Source organism: Danio rerio, chromosome 12 (genome assembly GCF_049306965.1).
Source record: "Danio rerio strain Tuebingen ecotype United States chromosome 12, GRCz12tu, whole genome shotgun sequence".
Taxonomy (NCBI): domain Eukaryota; kingdom Metazoa; phylum Chordata; class Actinopteri; order Cypriniformes; family Danionidae; genus Danio; species Danio rerio.
The window spans coordinates 46,960,001-46,979,555 of NC_133187.1; the positions used below are offsets into that span (position 1 = coordinate 46,960,001).

The following is a 19,555-nucleotide window of genomic DNA, read 5'->3' on the forward strand; positions in this document are numbered from 1 at the left end:
TCAGTCGCCTATGGGAGAAATGACAAGGAATAATAAACAGCAAAAAATGGTCAAACTACTTGCTCTACAAACAAATGTTTGCATGACTATACAGACCAAGTAGAATAATATAACAAGGAAATGTCAGTTTGCAACATCAAACAGCGAAACGAGCAGTTTTTAATGTCTAAAAATGAATGGAAGTGAACGAGACCGGAAGTCTCGTGCCAAAAAGATTCAAATGGCAACGCGGAGAATAAGGTCAATAAGGTGTTTTATGGAATAGCCTATCTTAAACTGACCAGCTATATGTTTTCTTTCCCTTATTTATTTGCTGCGTGTACTCGTGTGCGATCGGAAAACTAATGTAATGACGGCTTGCCATCTTTAACAGACTCGGGCAAACTCCGCCTGCCCTTTTACTCCGCCCTGAAGCCCCAGCTGCCCCTATTTGGCGGGCCAAAAAAGGCCAGCCGCTGGCTCAGAGAAAGCCCCACTTTGGCCCCGGAAGTGACAGGACTGGCCTTGGCTCGGTCCTTTAGGCGTGATAGTTAAAACACGGCTAAATGCATCTTGATGCAGATGTGGATGATTCTGTATCGGTTCAGTAATAGATCAAAACCAGTTATACTGTCCTGACATCAGTTATCACATTTGCATCATACTATGGTGAGGGAAGCCAGAAGTACTCTAAGTATAAAGGGATAGTTCTGGCAAAAATGACCATATTTATTCACTCTCAAGCAGTTCCAAACCTTTATGATACCTTTATCAAACCTTGATAAAATATAGTAGGCAAAGAAATAATATGAAAGTCAATGGTTCCAGGTTACAAACATTCTTCAATACATCTTATTTTGTGTCTGACAGAAGGAAGACACTCAGTCAAGTTTGGAACAAATAGGGGGAGAGTAATGACAACATAATGTAATGTTCATTTTGGGTTGAACGATCCCTTTAATGCAGCTGTAGAAGCAAATCTGTGTGCCATTTAGCTGAAAATCAATGGACTCTTTGCATAATGGGAGAGTTTGAAGCGTGTAGAAGAGTGTGCAACTTTTGGGAAGCGTCATCATGTGTTAAAATGCGGGATTACCACATATAAGTCTCTCCATATTGCGGCCCATTCTCGTAACGTTGTCGTGACCTCATGAACCAGAGGAAGTTCGGTAGGAATCACAGTCTCCTTTTGCCTATGGATCAGTGGAGAGAGTTGACAAAACAAACAGATGAGAAAAAACAGGGTTCAAATAGTGTGAAATTAATTTAATAAATACATAAAATAAAATGTAGAAGTATATTTTGGTCCTTCCTCAATAAAAGATCGCAGGAGCTGATGCTTAACATTCAAGGAGACAAGGAGAAATTACTAATAGAATTGTATTTATTTTCGACCAGTCTGGCTTTTGAGAGTTGGAGAAGATATGGTAAAACACCATGGTATAGAAATCTGACTGTTAAAAAACAAAACGTAAATCAATTCTGATAACACGTTTTGCATGAGAATTGTAACAGGTTTCCCTCAAGGAGACTAAGGGTTTTAAAAGTGCAAATCGAATCGATATAACAACTAATTTGTGCTAACTACTGTTAAATAACTTTAAGAATTTTGACAAGGTTTGAAAAGAATTACACGGTAAAAAATGCCACACAATTCATTAATGTTTTCCCAGCACAAATTGATTAAGTTAACATACATAGTTTCCGCTACATTCATTCTGCCATAATGGGGCGCCACACTAAAATTCATCCCACCTCGGCTAAATTACAGCATCTCATTCACAAAATTCAGTCATTGTTGTTGTTTTTAATAGCGGGTTATAATCTCACCAAAACTCATTAAAAGGTAAGTGAAGTATAACAGCGCAACTGTAACCGTAGTAGTGCTGTGCGTTATTTCTTTAACCCTTTAAGATGACGTGCTGACAGACTGACTAACTGTTTGACTGACTGATAGGTGCATAATGCGTGAGGCCAGCAAACACGACGTAGCTTTCAGTTAAGATGAACAGATTTTCCAGAATTATACTTTATTTATAGATAGAGGTCTATGGCTCAAAGAGATTTGCTTGCTCGTATTGCATAAATGCGATCTCGACTTGTAATACAGAGCTTACGACCTTCCTCCATTTGTCATTGAAATAACGCCATAGGAAGTTGGTAGATTTGTGTAAAGACCTGCTGCCACAGCTGGAAAAATTCCTGGAGGAAACGCTGACATAATCTTATTTTTATTTTTACTTTATTTTTTTTTACAAATCTAATCTGGATTGAAGATAAAATAAACAAGCTGTCACCAAAAACTTGAGAACTGTCATTTTTAACTCATTTTAAATAATAAGTTTGAACAAGCAGAAAATGTCTTTTTTTAAGTGTAATATTTACCTTTTCTAATGGGTTATTTTATGATTTTAAATGTGTATTTATTGTGTTGTAACATGTTCTGGCCATGTCAAGGAATGTCTGAGAAATATTTTTCAGAAATGGGACAATAAAGTACAAACAAACAAAGTATTCAAACCAGGGGTGTCCAAACTCGGTCCTGGAGGGCCGGTGTCCTGAAGAGTTTAGCTCCGACCCTAATCAAACACACCTGAACCAGCTAATCAAGCTCTTACAAGATATACTGGAAAGATCCTGGCAGGTGTGTTGAAGCAAGATAGAGCTAAACTCTAGGCAACCGGCCCTCCAGGACCGAGTTTGGACACCCCTGATTTGAAAAAAAAAAAAAAAACACAATTTAATTTCTAATTATTTTGCATGAAGTTATTATTGCAACCCAGGGACAATTTAAAAATACTAATAATAGGTATTTTCTAGAAACAAAATATTAAATTGAAAATAAATAGACTGAAAAAATGCAGATTGATAACAGATAAACCAAGATAAATAAAGGGGAAAGAATTGAGTTGTTCATATAATGAATTTAAAAATATTATTAAATGATAAAAGGCGAAGCAATGGCGCAGTAGGTGGTGCTGTCGCCTCACAGCAAGTAGGTCACTGGTTCGAGCCTCGGCTCAGTTTCTGTGTGAAGTTTGCATGTTCTCCCTGCGTTCCTGTGTGTTTCCTCTGGATGCTCCGGTTTCCCCCACATTCCAAAGACATGCGGTACAGGTGAATTGGGTAGGCTAAATTGTCCGTAGTGTATGAGTGTGTGTGTGTGTGTGTGTGTGTGTGTGTGTGTGTGTGTGTGTGTGTGTGTGTGTGTGTGTGTGTGTGTGAAGGTGTGTGTGGATGTTTCCCGTATGGGTTGCGGCTGGAAGGGCATCCGCTGGGTAAAAACTTGCTGGATAAGTTGGCGGTTCATTCCGCTGTGGCGACCCCGGATTAATAAAGGGACTAAGCTGACAAGAAAATGAATGAATGAATGAATGCATATAAAGCTATTTAAAGAATAGAATCTACCAATACAACAATGTGGTGATGAATGAAAAACTAATGTATATATAGCAACACCAAGCTGCCAATTATTTCAATTATAAATGTAGTAAACTTTAAAAACGGAAACAAAAACACGATTGATAAAAAACTACAATACTGGAAAAACAGTACGTTACGGAGACAATTTTTCTATTAGGTCCCAAACCTTTCAAATCTTTAAAAAAATAAATAAATAAATAAATAAAAAAACTTTAAAAATGGCGGAAGTCGAAATAGCACTAATCAAAGGTGCAAAGTGTCTTTATTTAGAGTGCTCAGCAGGAAAAAAAATCCCCCAAAAATATAATAACCAGAAAAACAAAACAAAAATATTTACAAGTCAAGTAGCACTTGGCTATCGTTTTCTTTCTGCAAATAGAGAAATCCAATAATCAATAAACTTCTCCACACCACTCTACAACCTTACTCATACACCCCCCCTCCCTTAACTGAGCGCGAGTCGCTCTTTATATAGTGATCGACTCCGCCCACTACGGCTTCAACCATTTGAAGGTGAGTATATATTTCTACCTAAAACATACTTTAGGTAAATGTTCCTTTTAAGTCAAAATACACACTTCATTTGTATAAACATGATAAAGCAAAACATTAAATAAATATCTCTTTTCACAGGTCTCTAAACCCCTTTTAATCTTTTACCCCAGTCTCTTTATCCACCACATAAAACACATAGGCCCCGTTTACACTAGTGCGTTTTAGTTTTAAAACGGCGTTTTAGAATGAAAACGATCCGCGTCCACACTCGCGTTTTACCCAGCGTTTCACCCAACTGTTCTCCGTCCACACCAAAACGCTGAAAACGCACATCACGTGACCACACACACACACTTTGGCAATCGCTGGAGCTCATCTACCCAGATGAGAGCTCTGCTAGTCGGACTTCTCATCAAGCATCTCCCGCTGGATCTAATCTCACTATATTTATTAAACGTGATATTTCATTCATCTTGTTGTCTTTATCTAACGACATATTCCCTGACTTTGGTCATTACTCTATTACTTTTTCTCAGGTAACGTGTTTTGGCTGAGCGCAAAGATAAGTTAATGATTAATGTAACCACGTAGCCTACATTCTGTATATTGACTGATCGCTTGCCTTTATTTCCTATAATGTATAAACTTATTGTATGTTATACTTTTATAATGGCCATTATCGATTATTAAAACTGATATTCAGCAAAAGAGAGGGTGTGTTTCGTATTTTCACTGAAATTGAAAGGAGGCAGTTGTTATCGGCTCCGTTTTGTTATAAATATTCACACAGTGAAGATGACGCTCATATATGCAGCACGACGCCTCAGCATTTCTGCTGTCTGTTTAGTTTTTAATATTAAAATAAAAATAGGCAGTTCCTTATATCAAGTTTACATTTTATTGTTGAGAAAGTGAAACAACGTAGCCAGGGTGATGTGAATGAAGTTATAAAGTACACTGTTCCCTGTGAAGATTGACGCGTGTCCTCGGTATGTTTTCCATATCAAACTAAGAAGAAGAGATGCAGCCTTAATCAAACTTGCGAAGTCTGAACTTACACGGAGAAGATTCACGACTGAACTGTGTGTTAGACTACTTAATATTGAGGAAAAGCCCCAATCAGAGAGGCGAATGTCTGCAGCCCCGCCTCCGTTTTCAGATGTCTCCGTCTTTCCCCCTCCACACTGAGACGGAGCAGCAGCGTTTCAGAATGAAAACGGCCTCTCCAGCGTTTTCAAAACGCTCCGTTTTCGGCGCTCGAGAACTCCGGCGTAGTGTGGACGGTTGGCGTAACCGTAGCAAAACTTATGCGTTTTCAAACTAAAACTCAGTGTAAACCGGGCCATAGTCTCCCCCGGGTGCCCGAGCACTTTGCGCATGCGCAGAGCACCACTGTGCATAAGCTAATGTGTTTAAAGCTAATAATCTAACAATAACGTAATACTTTGTACAAAAAAAAATGTGTTAAATAATCCATTTTAATCAGACTATATAACCAAATTGATTTACAATTTTAAAGAAGAAAATGAAGCATGATTCATACTTAACATTTCAGACAGATCACTTGAGCTTAATTAAGAAAATAAAATACCATGTACAATTAGACTTTCCTCTTAAAAACACATCAGCTAAATTAGGTCAATTAGTCTTGTATTTGTATAAAGATCAGTGACAGAAAAAGAAGAAAATGTATGAACGAGGAAAGATCAATAAACTCTTGTGTTGTTCTGAGAATATCACTTGTGTGGGAAACAATAGGCTGTTTAACTGCGTCTCGCTCTATTCACGTCAGTAATTTCCGCTTAAAACAAGCTTCTGAGGTCCTCGAGTCATTCAGATCCCTTCATACCAACGAAAACTAATTACCAGCATCAGTCATCAAAACACTTGTTATGAAATCTAGACCGGGCTCTGCTCACGACTCCAATTACTCTTAGTCTCACGCAACACTCATGAGTGTCTATTAGACTTCGTAAACACACTATCAAATCTAAAATGCTAAGATTTTTAAGACCATGAGGAAACAACATGTATGCACTTGTATTCCTCATTCAGTACATCTGCTTAAACATACTGACCCGCTGCCTTCAACCGTAGCCTCCTTCAGATGAATATAACAAGCCGGAAACACACCCTGCAAACGGAGAAAAGCCATTAGAAATCCCCAAACGAGCTGAGGCCTGCTGAATGATGACTGAAAAGCAAAACAAACTGACCTTCTTGGATTTTCTCCTCAGCCGATACCCTCGATACCATCCTGAGAAGAGCAAGAAATATCACAGCAGTCAGAGGAAAATATCAACAATTGCATTACAGAGAGACGCCGCCGTGTCCCTGTTGCACATCCACAAAACAATATTCAGAGATTATGAAAGACAGCTTTCATAAATCTCCTGGAGATATGAAGTGAGGCACTGGGCACTAACAAATCATTTGCCTCTAAACTGTGTGTTTTTTGGAGAGAGAGGTTGTTCTGGAGCTCTGATAAGGACATTTGTGCTCAGAAAGGCCTGGAAGTGGAGAGAGACGACAGATATGGATGGGTAGCGGAAGTATAAATATAGATGTATAGTATATATGGCATAAGTCTTTTCATTAATCCCACTTGTCAGAGCAACAAATAATAACTTGACTTCTAGTTGATCATTTGGTAAAGTGGCAGATGGTGGACTTTTTAAAAGATTAAAAGACGTCTTTTTCCTACAGACTTCGGAGATCTCAGACTTCGTCATTTATTGAAAAGTTCGACTTAGAGACTTAGAATATTTTGCAGACCAGAATTTTTTTCCACAACACTATCAGCAATATATGAAGTGATGTGTGTGTGTGTGTGTGTGTCCCTGAAGGGAATAAATGATATGGATTACAACATTAACATGGTTTTAAGGACTTAGTAAACAAAATAGCACGAAAACTATTTTAAAAAGGTGTAAGGGCAGGGTTACAGGACAAAATATACAGTTTGTGCAATATTAAAATCATAATAATAATAATAATATTAATTCCTTACATTTATATAGCACTTTTCTGGGCACTCAAAGCGCTTTACACAATGGGGGGATCTTCTCATCCACCAACAGTGTGCAGCATCCACCACACACCAGCTGATTGGTGTAGAGGAGACAGAGTGATGATATGCCAATTATGATATGGAGAGGGTTAGGAGGCCATGATGGACAGAGGCCAGTAGGCAGATTTGGCCAGGATGCCGGGGTTAAACCCCTACTCTTTTTCAAAGGACATCCTGGGATTTTTAACGCCCACAGAGAGTCAGGACCTCAGTTTAACGTCTCATTCGAAAGACGGCGCTCACTAAGCAGTATAGCGTCCCCGTCACTATACTGGGGCATTAGGACCCACACAGACCCCAGGTTGGCCGCCCCCTGCTGGCCTTACTAACACCACTTCCGGCAGCAACCTAGTTTTCCCATGTGATCTCCCATCCAGGTACTGACCGGGCGCAGCCCTGCTTAGCTTCAGTGGGCGACCATGTGAGAGCTGCAGAGAGCTAGCCGCCGGCTGACATCAGGACATCTCCTCATTAATTACATAAGCAAGTGTATGTGTGCGTGTGTGTGTGTGTGAGAATAAGAAACTTATACGTGTGCGAGTGAGTGAGCGTCTGTCTTACCTTCGTAAGTCTCCAGTATGTGAACAGTGTCTCCGATCTGTAAGGACAGCTCTTCGTTACTGCGAGCGTCATAGTTGTAGACGGCTGAGGACAAAGAACATAACACTCTAGTGAGTATAGTGTGCATAGCGGAGATCTTGATGATGTGCCAGTGCAATAACTGACCAATAACAGACAACAGCAGCTCCACAATAAACCCTGAACAAAACAGAAATCGATCACAACGTATTTTACATGAAGGTTTTCAGTCAATAAAGAGATTTCTGTGACTGTTCTTTTACCATGTCTGAGGTCACATTATCTAGTATGTTATGCTTACAAAAAAAAACTGACAAAAATATGTCCTCATAGTCTAGGAGCATTGACAAAGTGCTAAAATGCAGTTAGATATCAAATAATGAAACCATGAAATGCACATCTTCATTCAAAACACTTAACTTGAGAGGGAAAAGCAGTAAAATGTGTACAGTGCACAACATTCTGGCGTACACGATGCCTAAAGTTAGGCAACAGGAGAAAAGGTCATGCTAGAGCTGCACAATTGTTCGTAAAAAGATCGCGATCTTGATTCGACCCCCTAGATGATCTTAATTCAGCATTTCTATGATTCTGTCCATCATATTTTCAAGTTCAGTGTTACATTCCTGTACATTTCTGTGTTGCGTGATTATTATTTATATATTTTTTTTCTCGCTAGTCTCTTTCTTTCTCTCTCTCTCTCTCTGTGTGCTCGCTTGCTCTCTACCTCTCTCCCGCTTCCACCTATACAGTGGCTCCGATTGGCTACCGCTGCCCAGCTGTTAGCCGTGCCCCCCTTGACGTCACCCAAGGTCTCCAATCCAGCCGCTGCCACCGTGGCATAAAAGTGGTGACAGGACGCTACTCTGGAGGCCCTGAATTTCTGTGTTGTCCTGTGTGTCAGTGTTTTTTTTTATATATGTCTTCTGTGTGCTACAATTTGGTATCTGTCCGTTATTTGTTCTCCATTTGTCTACCGTCGGTGTCATGCGCATCTGAGGTTGGAGAGTGGGACAGGTAAGAATGTCGTGCGACATACATTGTGCACAAGTAGTTTGAATATCTCTGTATTACACACTAGGTAAGGGGCGTGCTCCACCCACTGTACTTTTTGTTTTCCCATCAGAGATTAGCGTAGGTTAGGTAGTGCGTAATAGACGCGAAGATTTCTTTTCAATAACTTCTGCATTTTTAATTTGGATAGATAGGGTAGAGATTGTAATGTAATGTAATGTGTATTTATATAGCGCATTTATTGTGTATGGCAATACACCCAAAGCGCTTCACAATCATGAGGGGGGTCTCTCCACACCACCACCAGTGTGCAGCATCCACTTGGATGATGCGACGGCAGCCACAGGACAACGGCGCCAGTGCGCTCACCACACAACAGCTATTGGTGGAGTGGAGGGACAGTGATAGAGCCAATTCGGTGGAAAGGGATGATTGGGAGGCCATGATCGTAAGGGCCGATAGAGGGACTTTGGCCAGGACACCGGGGTTACACCCCTGCTCTTTCACGAGAAGTGCCTTGGGATTTTTAATGACCACAGAGAGTCAGGACCTCGGTTTAACGTCTCATCCGAAAGACGACGCCCACTGACAGTTTAGTGTCCCCTTCACTTTTACTGGGGCATTAGGACTCACACAGACCGCAGGTTGAGCGCCCCCTGCTGGCCTCACTAACACCACTTGCAACAGCAACCTAGTGTTCCCTAGTGGCCTCCCATCCAGGTACTGACCAGGCTCAGCCCTGCTTAGCTTCAGTGAGTAACCGGTCTTGGGCTGCAGGGTGACATGGCTGTGGCCAAATAGATTGTTTTTGTTTTATTTATTTTTATTGTTTGGATGCCGCCCGCGTCTCATTTCTCCAACTCTCCCATATCTGGTCAAACATCTTATGTCATTTGTTATCTGTGATATTCAATGTCTCTTTGTAAATATTTAATAATCTTTCTATATACATTTTTTTTTGGCATTCATTATCATCACTATTTTTGTAAATAAAATCACTTTATTGCAATTAGCTGGTCTTGGTTTTGTCCCTTATTTATAGATGTTGTGTGGTTGCTTATGTGTTTCACCCAAAAACTAATGTTACTCCTCTTCCCTTTATTTAACATCTTTTAAATCGTAACATTCAGGAGAGAAGCAATGGTGGCCGCACAAGTCTTCACATTGTTTTACATACTTGTTCAGCAACGTGGACACCCTCCAAATGGTGTTGATTCACATGCTGTATTTATAAGATATAATTTACCCCAAAAATGTCATTTCTGTCTTCATGTAATGTATTTGTGACCGCAAAAATCACACGTTACGTGAGCTGACCGTCAGCTGTTACCACAGGGAGGGCGACAGAACCTGCATAGGCTGTGAATTACAGGTAATGTTGTAAATAACGTTCAGTTTGTGGCACAGATTGATCGTTTGGGAGCCGCACGGGAAGTGAACCGCTCTTAGCAGTGAAAATGATCTAAAATCATAATCTAAAGTCAAGTTCAAGTCCACCATTCCAAGTCTATACAAAATTGAGCATTTTAACCAACAGTACAGCTACACAAAGCCGATTGCTGTTTTACCACATGTTTGATAACAACAATAATAATAGCCCACTCATATTAACCTTTATTTTATATCTACGGAATCGTCAGAAAACCGTGATCTTTATTTTAGGCAATGTAAGGATCCAAAATATCAGACCCTGAGAACTGTTATGGAATTTCATGAGACAAGATGCAATGTTCCAATGCACTTTCTAATCTGAGAAGTGATGATGAAACCAACTGTTCCACTGTTCTATTCAAATCACTGTTGACAATGCAAACACATGCTGGAGAAACAGAGCAACACTACATCAGGGAAGAATGCAGGAATGCATCCTTTACTTTCACCCCAAGCCCCCCTTCTTGACCCTTATGTTACCTTCTGATTAGAGCACATTTCACATAAAATGTTCAAGGTTTTAACATGGTGTATCTTGCAGCACTATATTCATGTTTGGTATCATTTTAAATGTCTCAGTGTGATTGGTAAAGTGGTCTTAATTTTACAGTAATATTTTACTGGTATATGTGGATTTGGTTTTTGACTTCTATAAGATCTTGATAAGATGCTCTCCCTCCTCAGAGATGGTTAAGTCCTCAAATTCACCAGGCCAGGGTTTCTGTGACACTTCTATTGTCTTGAATTTATGTTTGTTTTGACTTGAGTATAAAAGGTAAGATGTGCTTTAGGACGGGGGGAGATCTTGTAAAAAGACACCCCATTGCAGCATCTCTGAGACTAATGCTGCAATGTACTTCTCTGGTCAGGTATGCATCTATAATTCTTTGATTTATCTTTGATTAATGGATGTTATATTGTTAGTCTCATCTCTGAATTGGCTTCCTGATGATTTATTATGTAATTGGCAGAATACAATTTTACCCGATAAATAAAATGTTATGTTTTGATTAATTCTGGAGTTTTGCAAATTCATTGTATCCAGTATATTAGAGGAGTCTTCATTACCTTTATTGTATGGCATAATTGAATTGATTAATAGGCACATTTGATTATACGTAGCCATTGAGAGCCTATAACATGTAGACCTTTTAATCATTTAACCACTAGAAGTAGCAAGTTGTATGGGCTTGGCTAAGGTTTTTTTAAGACTAGGTAAGTGTAATGCGACCAGCTTATTCAAATATAGTTAATCCTGCATCCTCTGACTATTTTCAGAGTGTCGACATATTGCCCGTGAGAAGATGCGCAAACCCGGGGCGTGGAACTCTGAGCGGCGTTTGGTCCCTAATGAACGTACAATTAGAATATCAGACCTCAGAAAATATCAAAACTCTAAATTAAATCATAAATGATGAATGTGATCCGTTCTTACAATTAGAAATACAATCTAAATTTTAGGATCATTGAAATTGGAGTCAGATTTAATTCGGAGCTAAAAAAACTAATAAAAATAAATTCTAATAAATAATAAAATTCTTTTCAGAAGCACTAGAAAAGGCTTACATGCATTAAACCTTCGACCATGCTGTTAGTTTCGTCATTGGGCTAATAGATGGACTCCTACAGCAAAAAAATATTAATAATAATAAATTAATTAAATAATAAAAAATAAAAAAATAAAAAAAAAACAGGCAATCCTCATTTTAGCAATCCCCCTCCTCATCGGATGTTTACTTTCACTTTCTTCAGCAACTCCCCAACCCTCTTCACTTTTGCTCACGACAACCTCCCCCGGCTCTTCACTTGTCCACAACACCCATCCGCCATCCAATGCCCTCTCCACTTTCGTGTGCGACACCTCTACATCTTCGGGTGGACAATTGGCTGGCCTCTCAATCTACGCGGGTTACTATTTGTTCGCGCCATTAAAAACGTCATTGTTCGGCAAAATTTATTCAGCCTTTTTTCTTATTATTAATTTCGGTTGCCAAATATTCAGTGCATCCCTAGAAAAAAATCCCTTGCTCTGTTAAACATCATTTGGGAAATATAAAAAAAAAGAAAAAAGAAAAAGGAGGGCTAATCATTTTGACTTCAACAGTACATATTTTTGTTTTCAGGTGTCCATCTGTCAGAATTGAGTGTTCATCATGCAGTGTGATCTGTGCTGTAGTGTTTCCCTCAGTGACCCTGAACGAGCACATGACAGAGAGCGAGACCTGTGAGGGTGAATTACACACAGACACACACACACACTATTTCTGTCTCCGTCAGGATGCTCACCTTCATCCGCACACATGCTGTTAGACGCTCTCTTACTCTGTGGAAGATTCAGTCTCTCAGCAGAGAAAGAGTAATTACAGGATCACTTCACAATGGCTCTTTTGAATTCACGCACACAGACTGCAGTCGTTTCTCTACTGAAATCTCTTTCCTGGTGCTAGTTTTTATCCAGAGCCTGATTGAAACACCTCTGCAGCATGGTATGACAAATATATTTTAATGCATGCTCTTTAAAATAATGAGCCTAAAAATGCTTCACGTGTGCCTGCAATTGCTCGCACTTCACCTAGCAAACTTCAGTTATAAAACTAACTTTCCCCAAAAAACTTTAAAGCATAAAATAATTAGACATTAAAAAAGCGAGTGATCAAATGAAAAATGAGTAAACAGATACAAGAACGATAATAAAAGAGAGAGTGACTGAATGGCTTCATGTTTATCTGCAATTACCAGCCTGACCTCATGAGGAAACGTAAGCATTTTACGTTTTGCCAGTTTAGTGGCTAATTCGTACTAGTTAAGTCGTACGAAATTGTAGGATTAAAGGGATTTAAAAAGGAGGCGTGGCACCTAACCCCACCCCTAAACCCAACCGTCATTGGGGGATGAGCAAGTCGCACAAAATTGTACGAATTAGATTGTACGAATTCAGTGTTTCCTCTAGGATTTTTTCCAGTTGTGGCGGCAGACTCTGTTGGGCATTTTACACAGATCTACCACTACATGTGGCGTTATTTCATTGACAAATGTCATGGGCGCAGTATTAATTCGAGATCGCATTAATGTAATAGCCTACGAGCATGTCAATCTCTGCTTGAGCGACGAATTCCTCTGTTCGTGCACAAAACTTCTTGCGCGCCCTAAAATATACGCTGCTCAAGTGCTGATTTTTTTGCGCGCCTTTAAATAAACGCGGCTAAAGTGTGATTTAGTGCGTTCATGTACGAGTATGTCTCCAACATTTATTAGATTTGCTCGGAATATTTATAAATGTCTCCGATAGACTTGCGAAGCGGACCGCGGCATTAATGCGTCCAGAAGTAAAGTGAAACGGCTATAAACTCCAGCAAGATAAGGTGATCATATGTAGAGCCACAGAGCTTTATCTATAAATAAAGTATAATTATGGAAACTGTGTTCATCATAACTGAAAGCTACGCAGTGTTTGCTGGCCTCACGCATCACGCACCTGTCAGTCTGTCAGTCAGCACGTCACCTTAAAGGGTTAAACAGAACGCACAGCACTACTATGGTCACAGAAAAGTTTGCGCTGTTATTATTCACTTACCTTTTAATACGTTTTCGGTGAGATTTTAACCCACAACTTAAAAAACGATCATATATTTTAAATAAGAAGCTGTAATGTAGCCGTGGCGGGATGAATTTTGGTGTGGCACTCTGCCTTGGAAGAATAAATGTAGCGGAAATCATGGAATTCATACAAATTTGCCACTAAATCAAAAAGTTACGAATTGCCGTGAGATTGTGTTGGCAATTAAACACATTCAACATAGGGCTGTGCAATTAATCAAAAATCTGGTTTCGATTTTGGCTTCTAACGATTAGGAAAAACTATTAATCGAGATAAACGATTATTTCATAATATACCGCCCCATTTCCAGTTGTACACGTGTTGCTCTGCAAAGCTCAGTTTCACGTGAAAATGACAAAGCATGTGCTGTACTGTAATTTTTGCAGCAAGGGATGCACATCATTTATATTTTAAAAGTGCGAAAGAGCACATGCTATAGTGTGTGTGCGCGCCGCGCTTAGCTTCGGACAGTGTGTGTGTGTGTGTGTGTGTGCCACGCTAAGGCTGCTCGATTATGAAAAAAATCATAAATCACGATTATTTTGGTCATGAATGTAATCATGATTATTCAAAACGATTATCAGTTGAAGTCACAATTATTCGCCCTTCTGTGAATTAATTTTTATATATAAATATTTCCCAATTGATGTTTAACAGGATTTTTTTACAGTATTTCCTATAATATTTTTTCTTCTGGAGAAAAGCTTATTTGTTTTATTTCAGCTACAATAAAAGCTGGTTTCATTATTTTGAAACCTATTTTAATAGCTAGCCCCCTCGCACAATATATATTTTTGATTGTCTGCAGAAGACACTACTGTAATACAATGACTTGCCTAATTACCCTAATTAAGCCTTTGTGTCTCTTTAAGCTGAATACTAGTATCTTGAAGAATATCTAGTAAAATATAATGTACTGTCATCATAGCAAAGATAAAAGAAATCAGTTATTAGAAATGAGTTATTAAATTAAACTGTGCTTTAAGCATCTTCACTGTATTTTTGATTTTATTATTGATTAATACTACAAACAGTCGGGAGCAGCAGGAATATCGCAAGCTGTGACTTTAAGAATAGTGCGACTCAGATATGAGCTGCGTCCCAAATCGCATACTTATGCACTATTCTACGCCATTTTGTAGTATAAATAGTGTAAGTAGTGTGTTCACACTGAAAACTCTAAAAATAATGAGTGCACTTTAGTTACCCGGATGATGCACTCATTCAGCTAGTAAAACGAAGTGTGTAACGATGGACACTTCACGCACTCAACGACCGCAGGTTTGCTTACGTAGCGGAAGGGGCGGAGCTATCGGACGCACATGTTGGATAACTTTATTTATTTTGGATGGTGAAAGCAAAATTCTCCTACTAGAGTGATTATAGCGCCTCCGGATGGTGAATGCGGTTATACTCACGGCAAGTATTATTTGATAATTCGGTTGTTTATTTCACTGATTTGGCAACCGTCAAACATCATGAGGGAAACGGTTTGAATTTCCGCTTAGTAAAAAAACATTAGTGTGCCATTTGGGACGACACTACATACATATACTATCCTGTTGAGTGTGTAAGTGCATAAGTACATAGTGCATGAGTGCATAGTGTATAGTGTGCCATTTGGGACCCAGCTATGGTTTCTCTTTCTCGTGTCTTTTGATTCTCAACTTGTTTGTTTATTACACAAATGATGGTTAATATGAATAATCACTAAACACCGCGCTCTGACACAAATGTGCATGTACCATTAAAGCGCTCACATTAAGATGGCGTTAGACACGACAGCACATGCTCTTTCGCGCTTTTACATTTAGTCATTTAGCAGACGCTTTTATCCAAAGCGACTTACAAATGAGGACAAGGAAGCAATTTACACAACTATAAGAGCAACAATGTAAAAGTGCTATAGGCAAGTTTCAGGTCTGTAAAGTCTAAGAAGGAAAGTATTAGTAAAAAATTTTGTTCTTTTTTTTTTTTTCTCTCAGTACAGTTAGTGGTATATCCAGAGAGGCAATTGCAGATTAGGAAGGGAAGTGGAGACTAAATAGTTGAGTTTTTAGTCGTTTCTTGAAGACAGCGAGTGACTCTGCCGTTCTGATGCAGTTAGGGAGTTCATTCCACCAACTGGGCAGATTGAACGCGAGAGTTCGGGAAAGTAATTTCTTCCCTCTTTGGGATGGAACCACGAGGCGACGTTTATTCACAGAACGTAAGTTTCTGGAGGGCACATAAATCTGCAGAAGTAAGAGCAGATAAGAAGGGGCGCAGAATAGAAAGGTTGCTCTGCAGAGCAACACGTGTACAACTGGAAAGGGGGCGGTATATGATGGAATAATCGTTTATCTCGATTAATGTTTTTTCAGAATCGCAAAAAGCCAAAATCGAAATCAGACTTTCGATTAAAACTTTCGAGGCTATGCCGTGCTTAGCCTCGGACAGCAGAGCACACACACATCTAATGTCGTCTTTGTCGTTTTGTTGTTTGATTAATGATAAACACAGGAATATTGCGGTAGGGGCAGTATATGATGGAATAATCGTTTTATCTCGAGTCGTGTTTTTTCATAATCGTAAGAAGTAAAATCGTACTCAAGACCGAATTTTCGATTAATTGCACAGCCCTACCTATCCCTATCCCAGACTACTCTCAATTGGAAATGAATGACTTCCGGTCACTTGCCGTTTGTTAAACGGAAAGGCGGCTAAAGCCAGGGTAGGCTTACAAGCTTCATCTTTTGACCAGCAGAGTACTTCCTAACTCCAGTTCAACTTTTTCCAGTGATAGTCAACACAACATAATATGCTTCAAAAAGTGCGCACAATAAACTCTCTCCATCTAACTGAGCTTGTGTTATGCAGAAGCATTTCTGCTCAATAGCTACATAAAGCGGCGTCCCAACAATGTTCGAAAAACTTCAAAAACACACACGGCAGCAGAACGTGTTTCTCTGAACAGATCCGCACATCAAATCCCATATGCTGCTGTTCTGATTTCCACACAAGAAGCCAATCCAATTACACAACAAACAACACACCGAGACGGAAACACTTCCACGATGACAGAGATCAGTAATGTCTGGAGAGAAGCGAACGTGTGGCACGTCTCTAATGTGCATGCGGGTCATAAACAGCCACAGATACAGCTTTTATCTTAGGAGGAGGAACACTGCAGCAGATGACATCCCTCTATGCATTCTCTGAGACACACACGCACACATTTGAGGAAATACACACACAGACACATGATTATATTAGCTCAGCACAGACTGCTGTGATTGGAATTTTAAAAGCTCGTCTAACAGGTGGCTAAAGCCCGCAATAATGCACAACAGCCACAGGTTATTACAAAAGAGAAGATTAAAATGTGAAATAGAGGAGGAGTCTGCCTAAACATGGGTTTCTTCATCCAACAATACAAATCCACAAGAAGAAAACTAATTTAAGTCTTACATACTAAGATCAAATGTGCAAACTAAATCTAAAATCATCCTGCCATTTTGATAAGTGACCAAACAAAAAAAATACTATATTTCAATACATTCTAGCAAGTGAGAGAGTGAACAAACAGGTAAATTAACAAGTGAGTGAGTGAGTAGATACAGTACATTAACAAGTGAATTAGTGAGTGAGTGAGTGAGTGAATGGAAAAATTGAGTGGGTGAGCCAGTGAGTGAATTGAGTGAGTGATTGAGTGAACAGGTACTTTAATGAGTGAGCAAATTATTGAGTGAATGGGTGAGTAACTGAATGAGTAGATTATTGTGAATGAATGTGATTTAACAAGTGAGTGAGTGAGTGAGTGAGTGAGTGAGTGAGTGAGTGAGTGAGTGAGTGAGTGAGTGAGTGTAGATACAGTACATTAACAAGTGAATTAGTGAGTGAGTGAATGGAAAAATTGAGTGGGTGAGCGAGGGAGTGAATTGAGTGAGTGATTGAGTGAACAGGTACTTTAATGAGTGAGCAAATTATTGAGTGAATGGGTGAGTAACTGAATGAGTAAATTATTGTGAATGAATGTGATTTAACAAGTGAGTGAGTGAGTGAGTGGGTGAGTGAGTGAGTGAATTGAGTAAGTAATTGAGTGAACAGGTACTTTAATCAGTGAGCAGTGAATCAGTTTAATCAGTGAGTCGGTAACTGAATGAGTAAATTATTGTGAATGAATGAATGAATGCATGAATGAATGAATGTGATTTAACAAGTGAGTAAGTGAACAGGTAAATTAATCAGTGAGGGAGCAAATGAATGGCCAAATTATTGAGTGGGTGGATGGGTGAGAAAATTGAATGAATGAACAGGTAAATTAATGAGTGAAAAAATGAATAGACAAATTGAGTTGTGTGAATGAAATAATTAAATAATAATTTAACAAGTGAGAGAGTGAAGGAATGAAAACTTTTCACGGAGGTAAGTGATTGAATTATTGAATGTGAGTGAGTGAATGAGTGAGTCAAAAAAAGTGAACAAAAGAGTGAGCGAGTGAATAAATATTTGAGTGAATTATTGTTTGTGTTTGAGAATGAGGGAATTATTGTTTATGCAAGTAAATGAATTGCTGAATGAGTGAGTCAGTGAGTGAAGAATGAATCAATTATTTATTGAACTAGCGAGTCAGAGAGTAATTCAGTAAACTAGTTAGAGGATCACTGACTAAAAAAATGAACAAATGAATGAATGAATCAATGAATGACCAGGTGTGTAAATGAACAAGCAAGTGAGTCAGTGAGTGAATGAACGAACAAGCCTAAGGTAGTCCAAAACGAGATAAAAGGCAGATCAATGTCCCTGTCAGGAATCTGGAACAGTTTTTTTTTTTCGTGCACTTGATGCATAAAAACATTTCTTAACTCCGCAGCTCACTAGGTTTTGGATCAGAGCTGAAGGAAGCGTAAACAGAGGAAGAGAGAGAGACACAAAGAGGATCAGTGCAGCATGAGACGGCTCTTTGACAGAAGTGCAGGTCCTGAGAGACGTCCACGTCCCGAGAGAGAAAGCAGACGCTCACTGGCCTCTCATCCCCTCTGGCTGCGACTGAATGAAGCCCATTGAGCCGTATGTGGACACCAGCTGCAGCTCCAAACCAGAATCTACACCCCAGAAACACCTCGGAGGGGCTTTTCAAATGCAGTTATCTGTAAAATACTCCATAATGGCAGGGAATGAGATGTGCAAAGCTCTATTGAAGTCACTCAGTGATAGAGTCAGAAGCGCACAAAAGGAATCATGAAAAACAATCTGATATATCTGGCCATGGGCAATGAGGAGGAATAACTACAGATGGCAAAACGAGTGAGAATTATTGCAAGAGCGAGTGAATCAGTGAGTGAAAATACAAGTGAATTGTTAAATGAACAATGAATCGATGAATGAGTGAGTGAATTAATGGGGTAGTAAGGAAATTATTAAATGGGTCAGTGAGTGGGTCAGAAAGCGAATGAGTGAGTGGGTCAGTGAGTGATTTAGTGAATGAATGAGTGAGTAAATTGGTCAGTGAATAAATTGGTCAAAGTGATTCAGTGAGTAAATGAGTGAGTGAATCAGCGAGTACACGAGTGCATGAGTTATTGAGTGCTTAAATTGGTCAGTGAGAGTAAATGAGTGAGTAAATGGGTCAGTGAGTGAAAATACAAGTGAATTGTTAAATGAACAATGAATCAATGAATGAGTGAGTGAATTAATGGGGTAGTAAGGAAATGATTAAATGGGTCAGTGAGTGGGTCAGAAAGCGAATGAGTAAGTGGGTCAGTGAGTGATTTAGTGAATGAATGAGTGAGTAAATTGGTCAGTGAAAAAATTGGTCAAAGTGATTCAGTGAGTAAATGAGTGAGTGAATCAGCGAGTAAACGAGTGCATGAGAAATTGGTCAGTGAGTGAGTAAATGAGTGAGTAAATGGGTCAGTGAGTGAATCATTCAGTGAGTGGGTCAGTAAGAGTGAATCAGTGAGTAAATGAGTGAGTAAATCGTT

General features: G+C 39.3%; 1 protein-coding gene across 6 annotated transcripts in view; it reads right to left on the reverse strand.

Moving 5' to 3' along the window:
* The window catches only part of dock1 (dedicator of cytokinesis 1), a 525,870-nt gene that overhangs the window by 455,380 nt on the left and 50,935 nt on the right, over positions 1-19,555 (reverse strand). For all 6 annotated transcript variants that reach the window (XR_012387688.1, XR_012387689.1, XM_073917871.1 and 3 more), the window contains 4 exon segments: positions 7,529-7,612; positions 6,114-6,154; positions 5,976-6,031; positions 1,076-1,172 (listed from right to left, as the gene is read on the reverse strand). Coding sequence is in view for 4 of the 6 variants with exons in the window: in XM_073917871.1 (XP_073773972.1) it covers positions 1,076-1,172; positions 5,976-6,031; positions 6,114-6,154; positions 7,529-7,612 (278 nt within the window). In the remaining 2 variants the exon portion in view is untranslated.